This window comes from Trichosurus vulpecula, chromosome 1 (genome assembly GCF_011100635.1).
Source record: "Trichosurus vulpecula isolate mTriVul1 chromosome 1, mTriVul1.pri, whole genome shotgun sequence".
Taxonomy (NCBI): domain Eukaryota; kingdom Metazoa; phylum Chordata; class Mammalia; order Diprotodontia; family Phalangeridae; genus Trichosurus; species Trichosurus vulpecula.
In genome coordinates this window covers 276,896,261-276,910,389 of record NC_050573.1, presented here as the reverse complement: position 1 = coordinate 276,910,389, position 14,129 = coordinate 276,896,261, and the positions used below count along the sequence as shown (strand labels likewise).

At 37.4% G+C, this 14,129-nt stretch overlaps 1 protein-coding gene across 3 annotated transcripts in view; it reads left to right on the top strand.

Moving 5' to 3' along the window:
• ASPH (aspartate beta-hydroxylase) overlaps positions 1–14,129 on the top strand; it is a 260,009-nt gene that overhangs the window by 210,584 nt on the left and 35,296 nt on the right. For all 3 annotated transcript variants that reach the window (XM_036761811.1, XM_036761820.1, XM_036761803.1), the window contains one exon: positions 8,109–8,246. In XM_036761811.1, coding sequence (XP_036617706.1) covers positions 8,109–8,246 — 138 coding nt within the window. The remainder of the gene's footprint in view (positions 1–8,108; positions 8,247–14,129) is intronic.

Below are 14,129 nucleotides of genomic sequence, written 5' to 3'. Positions count from 1 at the left end.
AAATATTTGAGACATTGAACTATTGACGAAGTATCTTGGTCATGTTATTTCAGAGGAATGCCCTTCAATTCTCTCCCCACTCTCCCTTCAGTTTTCTCCCCACTCTTCCCTTCTATCTATTGAACTTCTCTTTTTCCTTCAAAGTCCAACTCAAATGCTACTTTTTCCATGAAGCCTTTCTCTGTCCTCTTAGTTAATAGTGATCTTTCCCCCACCGACCTCATGTAGCATTTTTATGCCTCACTCGTGTATTCAATATGTATTTATTTTATAAACACAGGCTGTGTCTTATTTTATATCATAATAATGTTTACAAATGCCACATCTCCTTATTAGAATATAAACTCCATGAGGGCAGAGGGACTGTGTATTATTCATCTTTGTATTTCCCTGTCATACTGCCCTGCACATGGTAAGTGTGGAATAAAATCTTATATATGGAGTGTTCCAAAAGCTATTAAGGCTTCAAAATGCACTAAGACTTAAGGGCACCCTCTATTAATTTGAATGGAAGACACGAAATATGAATTAACAGTTATAGTTGACATTGCATTAATAGAAAATCACATGGCCTTCATATTCCCTGTTACGTAGGCTGTGATATTTATTGAATAGCCACTCTGTGCCAAATATGTTTCTAGATACCAAAATGAGATGGCTTCAAAAGAAAGCTGTGGCAATTGCCCTCTGGAAGCTTACAATCAAACGTTCGAGGAAGTCAGTCTAGCAATCTTGTATAGGATGGAATGGAGGGAGAAGAAACAGAAGGCAGGTAAAACAGCTGTGGGTTGTTTCAGTTGCTCAGGAGTTAGGTACTACAGACCTGGCCCGGAATTTTAGCTATAGAAATAGAAAAGAGTTGTCCAGAGTTTCCACATTCAGCAAAACTTTAGTTCATACCAAAGGGATTTTTCATGCCAAGACTCACAAACTCTACTTGCATTAGTAGTCTAGTCATTCATAGCAACAAAATGCGTGTGTGTTTGTGGGGGGTGGGAGATATTTGGATACTCTTTGTCTCTCAAAATTACTTCTTAGGTGTATAATTTTTTGAGAGGGATTGTGTCGGGGAGGAGAGTCTAATAATAGCATTATTATAGCACTTTAAGATTTACAGAGCTCTTAACCTCTCTCGTTGCATCCTTACAGTCACATTGTGAGTCGAGTGTTTCTCATTATTTTCATTTTACAGATGAGGAAACTGAGATAGAGAGGTTAAGTGACTTGCCCAGGGCCACACACCTAATCAGCCTTTAAAGCAATATTCGAACTCAACATCTTCTTGGCTCCAAGTTCACCATTTTTAACTGCTGTGGCACCTACTTGCCCTTGGGATAAAAAGGAATTAAAAGGGAAGTGAACATAGAGAAAAGGAAAAGAAAACAGCTCAAAATAAGAAGGCAAAAGGAAGATGGCAAGAAGTCATAGAGATAATGGGAGAAGAGAAAGATAGGAAATGCCCATGTAAAGAGAAGCAGAGGAAAGAGGATGGAATGTGGAGAAGCTTTGTTTCCTGTCAGGTCATCTGGGTGTGGCATTCATGAAAGATGAACACTATTCAGAGTCCTGAACATTTGCACTGTGATGAAGCCAGTCTAATCAAAGTAGACAGGAAAAAAAAGCATTCTCAATTTGAGATATTTCGTACTAGCTATTAACTGCTAGGGGATAGTAATGAAGCAGCAGCACTTTCCCCTTAGAGTACAATTGGCATGTAGTTTCTAAGCTGGAGAGGCAGAGCTAGGAACAGCGGCAGACCTTACAAACAGCTGCTACCCAGAGCTCATCTGCCATTTGTGTTCAGCGTGCAAAGGATGGAGGTCCTAACACTCTTGTCAGCTTCTTTCATAAATATCGGCAAAAACATCATCAGCGGTGTCATCTTCTAATACAACAGTTATGAATGTATCAACCAATTAACTAAATTGAATGTGACACTGTGAACTGAGCCTTTCTATTTTCCTGGTAAATGCACCTTTTGTTATGAACGTGAGCCTGGATCTCCTGAAACAGTACAGTCAGTGAGTGATGTAGACCTGATTCCTTCACTTCAGTTGTCGTCTCCTATAGGAAGATATGCATTCTCTCTAATGCTAGGAGCCATGGAAGCTTATATTATTCACCCTAGAGGCAAAGCTTTCATAAATGTTTCATACAAAAAGTACTCTGAATTAACATGTAAAGATATCTTAGAAAGAATTCAACAAACATTCATTTATTACCATTTGCAACTATGAATAAGATGGGAATATTGAACCAAAATCAAAATAATCTCTGCCCTCAAGTAGCTTGTGTTATATGAATGGGGGAAGAATACAACATGTGCACAGATAAATAAAACCAAGGCCATCATGTTAGGGGGAAGGGCGTTGACGACTGTAAGGTAAAATAGAGGGCCAAGAATGACTTTGGACAGCTCGGTGGTATAGTGGTTAGAGTTCCAAGCCTGAAGTCAGGAAGACTTATCTTCCTGAGTTCAAATCCAGCCTCAGACACTTACTAGCTGTGTGACCCTGGGCAAATCACTTAACCTTGTTTGCCTCGGTTTCCCCATCTATAAAATGAGCTGGAGAAGGAAATGGCAAACCACTCCAGTGTCTTTGCCAAGAAAGCCCCAAATCGGGTCATGAAGTTGGATACGACTGAAAAGACTCAACAACGACAAAATGACCCCACGTAAAAGAAGTTAGGGATTCTGAGATGCGAGGGTGAGGAGAGAGTGCATTTCAGGGATGGGGGACATCCCGTGTGAAAGCATGGAAACAAGAGGGTCAGTGTCAACTCCACAGGCAGCTTAGTTTTGCAGTGTGCAGGATGTGGAGTCAGAAGGACATGAGTTCAAATCTGCATCAGACATTTCTTACCTGTGTAACCTGGGCAAGTACCTCCTAAAATCTCTTAATAGCACCTACTCATAGGGTTGTTGAGAGGATCAAATGAGTGTCAGAGTGTGTGTGTATGTGTGTGTGTGTATCACTTCACAAACCTTAAAACACTCTATAAATGCTAGCTAGTGTTGATATTTTAGTGCTGTCATTACAGTTATTTCCAGGGAATAACTAGTTGGTCAGTTTGGTTGAAATTGTCATTTTTACTGCTATTACTATTATCATTCCCAGGGAGCCATTAGTTGGCCAATTTGAATGGAGTCTGAGAGGGAATCAGGCCAGAAAGATAGGTGTGAGTCCAATTATGATAATACTATCTAACATTCTATATATTGTTTACTAAGTGCCAAGCAGAGATCTAAGTGCTTCACAATTCTTATCTCATTCGATCCCCTGGGAGGTAGATGGTGTTATCCACCCTTCACAAGTGAGGGAAATGTGGCAAACATCCCGGTAACTTGCCCAGGATAACACAGTTGCCAAGCATCTGAGGTCAAATTTGAGCTCAGATCTTCCTGACTCCAGGCCCGGGGCTCTATCCGCTGTACTATCTAGCTCTGAAGGGTTTTAAGGGGCAGACTGAGAGGTTTGTACTTTATTCTAGATGTGGTGGAGAGACTGAAGATTCTTACGTGGTGTCAGACTTTGTTTTAAGAATGTTAATTTGGCAGCTGTGTAGATGATGGATGGGAGATGGGAGAGACAGATCAGAGAGATTATGCTGCTTGAATTAAGAGAATGAGACAGATTTGAAAGTTGTTGGTACAGAAATAAGATGAGTGAATGTGTGGGGTGGGTATGAGTTAGGTTGAAGAAGATACCAGGCTTGCAAATTTGGGTGTCTGGAAAGACAGAGAATTTGGAAAAAAAAAATAGGAGAGTTGGGAAAACAGTTTTTGGACATGCTGAGTTTTAGAATTGGCAGCTGGGGATTCAGGATTGGATATCAGGAGAGAGATCAGGACTGGATATATGCATCTGGGAGTCATCTACATGGAGATGATAATTGGACCCAAGGGGTGTGTGTGTGTGTGTGTGTGTGTGTGTGTGTGACAGACAGAAAGAGAGACAGGAGGGAAGAAAAGGAGGAGGGAGAGAAAGAAACATACACATGCCAGGCATCTTTAAAAGTTCTTTTGTATCATCTCTAATATTAACTTGTCTCCTAAAAGTCAAGTACAGGGAGGAAAAATCATTTAGGGCTCCTGAGTTTATTCTTCTGCTTTTGGTTTCAAAATATCCTTTCTCCTACTTTTTTCATAGAAAATATATATCCTTTAATTTTGAATCACCAGGGATCTATTTTGAATGTGCTATCAGATTTTTGAATTTTAAATAATTGTTACTGATATTATTATTTAATTGTGTCTTGTTATTCAATTTATTAGTTACAACACTAGAAATAATGGAAATAAGTCTTAAATGTTAGACAAATACAGTTAGAATGGAAAGTACTATTTAATGTTTATTAAATTTAAAAGATGAAGGGCTGAGATAAATTCCTTTTTCTGGTAAAATGTTATTAAAACCTTCCCTAATAATTGTCTTTGTATGGTTAAGAATACTTTTAACCCAAATATGTGGGCAAGGACAACATACAAGTGTGGCTAAAATGAATTTCCCTAATCTCAAATATTTTGCTATTTTATTTCCTAGCACGTATATGTATGTGAATACAAAACATGATATTCCCTTTGAAGGTGAGCCCACTGTTTAAAAAATAAAGAGCAGGTTAATTTTTTTTTTATTCTAAGAAGTATATTCTTTAATTATTTTTTTTCTAACTGATCCATACACTTAAAGTTGGGAATGTGATTTTAAAAGTATCAGAATATGAAGGTCAACATAGATGATAATAATTCATATATTCAGGTGAAGCAACCAATGCATTACAATTATTATAAGAATGATATAATTAGATTTGTAGCAACTGGAAGGATAAGGATTAAATGAGTAAGAAGATGCATTTTCTAATGTGGCCAAAGCTATGGAAGGTGCTTAAGAAACATAAGGAAAGGGCTTCTTCAAGAGCATATGGAGACGACACCATTCAAAAGGGGACATATGGAGAAGCATACTTTCAGACAGCTGTCTTTGAGAAGACTAGTTGTCTCCAAAGCACATTGTATCATGTTACAATTATCTTGAAGTCACAAAATGGTTCCCCTTATGTCGGAAGAAGGGGAGAGGAATAGCACTTATATAGCATCTACTCGGTGCCAGGCATTTCTTTCTTATCCCAGATGCGTTAATGTTGTATGTACAGTTACCAGTTCTCTCTTCTGCTGTAGATGCAGTGTTATATTCCTTCAGTTACTTTAACTTTTTATCAGTGTCTCTGTTCCCACTGGCTCTCTTCCCTTCACCCCGATCCCTTCTTGCCCTTTAATATTTCCCCTTCTTCTCCTCCTGTCCTGTTCATTAGCTGTTAAATTCCTTTTTTGGAGCCCCTTTCCAAAAAGCACTTCTTTCACTTTCTTCATTACCTGTTTTTTCTTTCTGTTTACTCTAGACCTTCATTCTCAAGATTTATGACCCTTATGATTCACTGGTGCTTCTCTTTTCTCTGTATTCTTCATGCTTCAAGGCATCTGTTCTAGGATAACTTGGTCTTGATCTTGAGATCTAGGTTTTCCCTCTAGGTTTTTTTTTACCACTTCCTTGTAGGACTTGCCCCATCTATTTCCCTTCTCTAGTGTGCTTCACTTCCAGAATAGTGTCAGTTATCTCAGGTGATAGAGGACATTGCTCTGTAATAGGGCTCTCCCCCACTGAGATCATCCTTTATATGAAGCTCACCACTGATCTATACCCTTTGACTTTTTTTGACTTTTTTTTTCTACCTTTGCCTGGAAATTTCCTTCCTGTGTCAATGTCTCCCATTCCCCCAGGTGACATTTGTCCCCAGGGGGTTCAGTTCCCACCTCCCAGGACAAGTAGAATTTTTAAGCACTAAATCTCCCAGACTTAATCCTACACCTCTCTTCACTGACTAACTCTCTTTACCCATAGGAACATTCATCATTCTTTCACTGCCAAAGTGAGACCTCTTTTCTTTCCCCACCTCTTCAATCTCTCCTCCTCATCTCCCAATTCTCTCTGCTATAAGCTGTAATCTTTCTGAGACTTCAGAGGCCACCGTCCCCTCATTGCTAGATTTGACCTTGGCACATCACTCACTCTTCTCTATCCCCCTGCTCCCCACCCCTTTACATAACCTCTCATGTAATATAGTGCCCCCAAAGAAGCAGTCACTTTCAGTCAAGGTATCTGCAGGTTCTGTCTATAATGCCCCATGTCTGCCTCTTCCTGTGTAACCTCTACCGATTTTCCACCTTGCCCTACCCCATCTCCTTTTGAGAATTTAGAAAGAAGTCTCTTACTGGATTATCTGGTGTCGCTCTGCTGCTATCACTCTTCTTACCTGCTGCTTTTATTCACTCTTCTTACATTTCTGTTTGGGGTGTTTGAGAGGCAAACAATCTCTTTAGTTCTTATTTTCTTTCTAATAATGTTTCAAACTCTTCTTTATTATTCAGTAACCATCTTATGACCTGTATGGTTAGGGTCAGATTTGCAGCATAGGTCACCCTGGGCTACATCCTGAGCTCCATTACTCTTCAGAACTCATCATTCCCTCCTCTTTTTTTCTAGTGGGTGAGAATAGTTTTACTTTATTAGAATGTCTTTTTTTTGTATTTGAAAGTTTTTCCTAATGTCTTGCAGTACTTGTTTCTGAATCAAATTGTTAAATTTAACTACCAGATGTCTTAGAGTTTGCAGTTGGGTATTTTTCTGGAGGCAATCTGTGAATTCCTTCAATTATAATTTCATTTTCTTTGTTTGGCAGTTCTATTATTTTCTTCATTGTGGTGTTAAGATTTTGTTTTTGTTTTAGTATTTTTAACCTTTCTTCTTCTTATAGAAAACCTATAATCCTTAGATTGTCTTTATGCATCCCATGTTCAAGTTCAATATGTTTTGTTTGTATAATGACCATTTTTTTTCTTTTACTGTTACTATTTTTTACTTCTCTTCTTCTAGATTGTGCTTCATTTCTGTGTATTTGTGTTCCTAATCTATTACTCTCTTTTGTTTCTTTGGTGAAGCTTGCCATTGAAAATTCAAGTTTTTCTATGCTGTTCCTTATTTTTGATGCGTAGGTCATAAATTCTGTTCTTATAATTTCCATTTTTCTTTTAAACCACTCAGGAGCAGCATGCTGTGGTCCCATGCTCTCCTCTAACTCCACAGGCTCCTCTGTCCCGTCAAGTATTTCCTTGATTTTGTAGTGTTTATTCATAGATGCCTGAACTAGTTTACTAGGTCTGGAGGCCTTATTTCTTTCTGTTATTGTTTTTTTCCTGTTGATTTATCTGTTTATGTTCAAGGTCTTTGAGTTTTCTTCTTTCTGAAATCTTTGGGACCTTCATTCTTTTTGGCTGTTTATTTTCCTTATCACCCACTTCCTGACTTCCTTCTGATTGTGGTTTCCTTGGCGGCTGGATCTCAAAGTGTCTCAGCCTTCTCCCACGCTGAATAATTCATGGTCCCCCAGCCTGACTTTTGGGTGGTTGGAACCGGACCCAGCTGGATTCTGTGTTCTTCCTTCAGACTTCAAGGAGTCTACACAGTCCCTCAAATGCAGAGTGTCCTGTTCTGGTGCCCTGTCCCACTCCAGCTCTTTCTTGGTTCTCTGATCCAGCCCTGGAAGTTCAGAGCTTTGCAATCTTGGTGCTTTTAGGGTACAGCCCTTCCTTAAAAGTTTTGACCAAATTGACTGTCAAGACCTAAGTAGAGTTCCACAGCCTGAAACCAGGGGTCTCCGCAGGAACAGAAAGAGAGAGTGGGGATGAAGGTATGGAATGGGTTTGATGTAAGGCTGTGTCCTGTCCTTGGATCCGCTAGTGCAGGTTTGCTGTTGGTAGTGTGGAAGGTGGGAGAAAGGGACTGAGTAAGCTGAGGGTAAGTGAATGTCAATTCTGAGATTTGGGGTTTTTGTTTTAACCTTCTTTTGTATTCTGGGTGTCCTGGACCATGGAGACAGCTGAATTTGCTTTAGCTTTGGTGCAGAATTTCTGTTTTGGAGAGGTTTGAGAGGTTCTGGGGAGCAGAAAAGATGTCTAATTTGCCATCTTGTTGTTCAACTTTAATTTTTTTTAATAGCACTTCACCAGATGCTTGAAAACAAATCTTAGATTTTATTTTTCTATTTTTCAGGCATACAAATGGTATGAACTTGGACACAAGAGAGGTCATTTTGCATCTGTTTGGCAGCGTTCGCTTTACAACGTAAATGGAATTAAAGCCCAGCCTTGGTGGACTGCAAAAGAAACTGGTTATACTGAGTTAGTGAAGGTGAGTACCAGTGTCCACTTAATCCCAGATTATCTATGATATCAAAAAAAAGTAATGCTGTCAGCTATGTAACATGAGACTGGAAGAGGCAATGAGATTAGGACAGATCACCAACAGATACAGAATTCAGCTATTTAGAGACACCTTCATTGTGAACCATACCACACTGATTGTCACTTTCTCCTTCTTTTAAAAAAAATACATATGCGCATATGGACACACAACATCCTGAAGAACCCATATTTGCCATTAATTGGGGAGAGTATGTGCAAGACATACATGTCCTTAGCATTTTGGAGCAGGAAGGGAATTCTTTTCAGGCGAGTCTCTCTGGCAAGAGACTGTGCCAGGTGCTGGTTGATACAAACGACAGATGAAACAATCTCTACTCAGAAGGAGCTTGGGGAAACAACAGGTACATATATGAGTGTATTCAAAATAAATGTGAAGAGAATAAAGGTAAAACACCAAATAGTTAAACATGAGGAAGTTTGAGAGGGGAGGCTTTAGCAGCTGCAGGGATTAGGAGAGGCTTCCTATAGAAAGCGTGCTTGAGCTGAGTCTTGAAGGAAGAAAGGGATTCCCTGAAGGAGTGAGTATTCCATGTGTGGTCTTTGCTTATTGGCTAAGTACCTGGTGATGCTCTGTTCTCAGTGATTATCTATTTCTTTATTCGCTTTTATCTGCCCCTTGGTAAGTTTCACAGAACTTGCATATAGGATGATAAACACGTATATTCGTAAGTGTAGACTCTACTGTCTATATGCAAATGAAATATTCTGCAATTTGCCTTGATGCATTATTATACAAATAAGGTTTTAATTTGCTGTAATTAATACTTGATCCATTAAAATAAAATATTTTCTACTGAAGCACTTAATATTTTCTCTCAGATTAAAGCTAAAGTTCACAGCTTCCACATCATTCAAGAATACTTTTTCCTAGGGCATTTAGGTGGCACAGTGGATAGAGCAGTGGCCCTGGAGTCAGGAGGAATTGAGTTCAAATTCAGCCTCAGACACTTACTAGCTGTGTGACTCTGACAAATCACTTAACCCTGTTTGCCTCAGTTTCCTCAACTTTAAAATGAACTGGAGAAGGAAATGGCAAACCACTCCAGTTATCTTTGCCAAGAAAACCTCAAAAGGGGTCACGAAGACTTGGACATGAATGAAAAATGACTAAACAACAAGGGAAAGTTAGCTAGAAAAATAGCCAAAGTGATTTCTCCTTCTTAACTAGAATTGCCACATTATTCTCTTCCATTGAAGCTTATTCTTTCAGAAATTCTTTTATGAACAGCTTAAACTTAAAAAAAATAGCAAATCACTAATGTTAGTCACTTAAAACTGACATTTCCTGTTAAGCTTACTTATTATGGGAGCTTTACTGGTAAGGGCAAAAAAATCCTTCTCCTCAGCCTTGCCAATCAAGTGTCCATTTCCAAATCCCGTTTCCCCAGGGCTTCCCAAAATGGTACTCAAACTCAGCTTCTGTGAGCCCCTGCCTGGTATAAGTCCTGTATTGCAAAGAGGAAAAAAAAGGAAGGAGTATAAATTAATTAGAGTGGCCACACCAACACCAAATTCCCTAACATTAAATTTGTTTTTGAAATTCAGTGCTATGTAATTTGCTAACTAGCTATATATGTAAAAGTTGTACTTTTTAAATTGACTTGTGACTTTTTAACTGTATCTATGCATACATGTATGTATATATATATTTATGCATGTGTGTATCATGTATAGTTATATACATAACTATATAAGTATACACATATGTATATGCCATATGGGCTTTTAAAATTGACCGCAGAGCCACCATAATAGGAGACCATTTGCTGTCAGAAGAAACCTTAGTGTTCATTAACCATTTATGTGACAGCCAGTGCTACATTAGGATGCCAAGCTAAGGCAAACCATTTATAATAATTATCTGGACATTGGCACTTGAGTGACTGCTAATCCATCCCAGGAATATGTTTTGTGAGGAGACAAAAAGAAAGCAATGTCCTTTAGGGCATGGGAATAAGTGAAATGTGTGGTTCAGGACAAAGAACACTGACTCTGGCATCAGAGGACCTGGATTTAAACCCTGACTCAAATATGTGTGATCTTGAAAAAGCCATCCAACCTCCCTGGGACTCAGTTTCCTCATCCATTCCGTGACAGACTGGACTAAAGACCCCTTTAGGGTCCCATCAAGTTATGCATCTGTGGTCCTATGAACCCAACTCACTCTGTTTACTAAATAATCATAATTTCTGCTCATTTTGGTAACTTTTTGTGTAGGTTTAACCAGCAGTGCAACTGGATACCATAATTGGAGGAGAATTTCCAAAAGTTTTCTCTCTTAGCTTCATTCTCATTAAAACTGTATGGGATGCATCAAAGCCCCAAGAGCCTTGGGGATATTTAACATAGAAATTGAAACAAAAATGGATTAAGATTTTTACAGTGAAAGAATCTCTCTTCTAGCCAGAGAAAAGCCCCCATAACCTAAAAATTCTGTTTTTCCCTATTTAAAAAGATTGCTCATTCATCCACACAGTGCTGCTGCTAATTTCAATGAAAAATGCATACTTCAGAAACCATTAGAATAACACCAAAACCACTGCATTAGCCAGTAGAAACAGAAAGCTAGCTAAAAATTCTCCTTTTGTATTTGCTTATCCTGACTCTCTGTAATCATCATGTAAAAAATGATGGAGAGAAAAAAGCTCTTGAAGCTTTATTTGGATTTCTCAAGGCATGTGCTCTGATGCAAGCAGACAGCACCACAGATAATTTTGTTCTTTTCTCATATCGAAGTTTTCTTGCTGTTGGAATGGATCACAGGATTACTTTGCCAACTGTTACACAATGAGTAGAAATGATTGATGAAAATAGCACTAGTACTGTCATTTTTCTTCCAGGACATGGCTTTTATTAATTGAGAAATTAATTGTATATGAGTACTTTCACCTGGAAAAAAGAAGACATTGCTAACCTACCCCATTCAGCAGTATATTAGTAGTTTTGAACTTAGTTCCCAATCAGCCAGTTATCTGAGTGATTTTTTCTCTGTTCTTAAAATGGATTACAAGAACAAAAAAAAAGTCAGATTGTATGGTATAATTTAATTATAATATAAAATTAGCAGCTTAATGTAAAATAAATGGCCACAGAATCAATAGTAACCTAGGTAGAATTTCTTATTCGTATAATCTCTAAATCTAGCTTTTTTAAGTCAAGTTTTGAACTCTGATACACTGGAGAAAGAATCATTAATAACTATGAAAGCAAAAAAATGTTGGCCAATAAATGAGTTAAGTCATTAGTTGATCTACTGATGAATTAATTTATTGTTCTTATTCTTGGTATACATGTAACAAGCATCTGCATTCTGTCGTGAGAATAAGAACAATGAATACTTAATATGGAATCCCAGTGCTACCTAGAGTGCATGAATGTCCAGTTCTTCACCTCTGAAAATAATTGCAAACATTTTTAACACTTTCTATAGAAAAAAATGTATGGCATTTATATTTTAATAGATTCTGTAAATGTCCACTGGTAGCTCTGTCCTCAAGAATGACCTCCCACATGGACCAGTTCTATAGTTCTGTCTTCTCGTTTTTTCCACCATGCCCGCTGGAACTTCTGTTTTGTCCACAAGCTGCCTTTTACTCTAGATCTTTTCTATATTTTAGTATTAATTGAAATCCAAATTTTGCCTAAGATGTTGATACTACTTCCTTTGCCACTGTCTGTAGTACTAGTTATTCCCTAGTTCACTGGGCTAGGAGGAGAAATTGGCCCATCCTTTGTTTTCTACTGATACCTCAAGACTTGTGTCAAAATCTTCAGTATTCTCCCATTTACCCACATTCAAAACTGTAAGAATCATCCTTGACTCTTCCTTCTCCTGTCACCAATCCTCAGCAAAATTATAGGTTGGATCATTAAAAGAATACTTTGTAAAAAGTGGGGATTGTGATGATTATGGAGCAACATGGGAAGAACAAATCATGGCAAAAAAAATCCTCATTTTGTTTTTTTGTCAGTTAGGTATTAGCTGATAAGGGACCTGACATAAAGATGATATATATGGATTTTGGCAGGCATTGGACAAGTTCTCATATGTCTTCCATGTGGACAATATAGAGGTGATACAATTGTGTGCTTTCAAAATATGTTGACCAACTGGATCCAAAGAGTGTTAATCATTAACTCAGTATCCATGAAGAGTTCCAAAGGAGTGATACAGGATTTGACCTTGCTTCTCTTCTCTTTGACTTCATTATATCTGTGACTTGGATGATGATATAAGTAGCAGTCTTGTCAAATCACTTGCAGAGGTCTGAGAAGGGTAGTTAATAGATTACAACAACAATAATAATAGTTTGCATTTCTGTACTAAGTTAAGGCTGACAAAGTCCATTAACATATTCATTGGAAACATCATTTCATTTGGTATTCACTGTAGTTGAGAGGTATGTGCTCTAATTATGTCCATTTTACAGATGAGGAAACTGAGTATGAGGTTCAGTCTGAGGGTAAGTGACTTGCTCAGGGTGACACAGCTAGTAAGTCTGAGAAGGAATTGGAATACAAGTCTTCCTGATTACGAAGTCTATCATAAAACATCTCAGGCTAAAACAGCAGGCTGAAAGAGTAAGGTGATTTATATACAGATTTTAATATGGCTTCAGTTCAAGGAATAGGTGTAGAGTTCCAGGCTTATATCAATAGTTGCCAAACTTTATTTGGTAATGCCCCAATCTTTTTATTTAAAATTCTCATCCCCTCTGACTTTTCATCAAATAATCTACACAGAGAATTTTCTTAGCTCTTATTCTATTCACATAAAACTAAGAATTTACTACATTTCTATAAGAGTGTGTAAACTAATTTTGAATAAGTAATAAAGTAACAATATATATTTATCAATAAACCTTTTAACATTTTCTTATTTGTAACCTACAAAATCACTATATTAGTGTCATCAATATAATGAATAGACCTGGTTTTTGGTGCAAAATTTCTCAAAGTATGGTATCATTGATGGTTTTGCTACATGTAATTTTTTCTCACACATAAATCAAGTTTGAAATTCTGTTTTGATAACAGCTACAGCAGAAAAATCCCATTTCACACAAATAAGATGTTATAAATAGTAGCATAATATATATCACTTTGTTTAATAAACCAGAGAACTCTTTATTTAACCATAGCCAAAACATAAAAAGACTTCCCAGGTTCAAGTGTGTATTTCAATATAGTGTAATAAGTGGAGACTGTTAGATGGAGTCAGATCAAATAAATCATTTGTCTCTAACAAATGGGTTCCTTATCCATTCGTATTTAGAAATATCTAGATCTTTAAAACAAAATGAGAATTGCTCATTGTAGCTTGGTCAAGGGATTAATAAGCAGGCTTGTTTTCTTTTATTTCATTTGCAGAGAAGGCATTTTTTAAAAATCATGAAATATATAAAATATTGTTTCTTAAATTTGCTGTCCATGTCTCTTACTTTTTCCCAAATTCATTCATTTACTGTCTTGCTAGATCCAAGTTTGAATTTGATGACCTTGCCTTGATCTATTTAGAGAACTCAGCTTTTCAAAATATCCACTGAATTTGCAAGTTTCTGAAAGAATTTTTAAGTGAATTTGCTTCATCTTTATTATCATTAAAATATCCATTAATTCTGTTAGTTTAACCACCTTCCTAAGCACTTTAATGCAAAAAGCTAGCATGTTTCAAAATAATTTATATTCTGCCCCCAAACATATTCTTTTTTTTGTTTTTGTTTTTTTTAACATTTTCATTATATTTTACATTTATTCGTTCTGAATAAATGAGTACATCCCCTGAACAGAGTACAGGAGAGTACAAGGA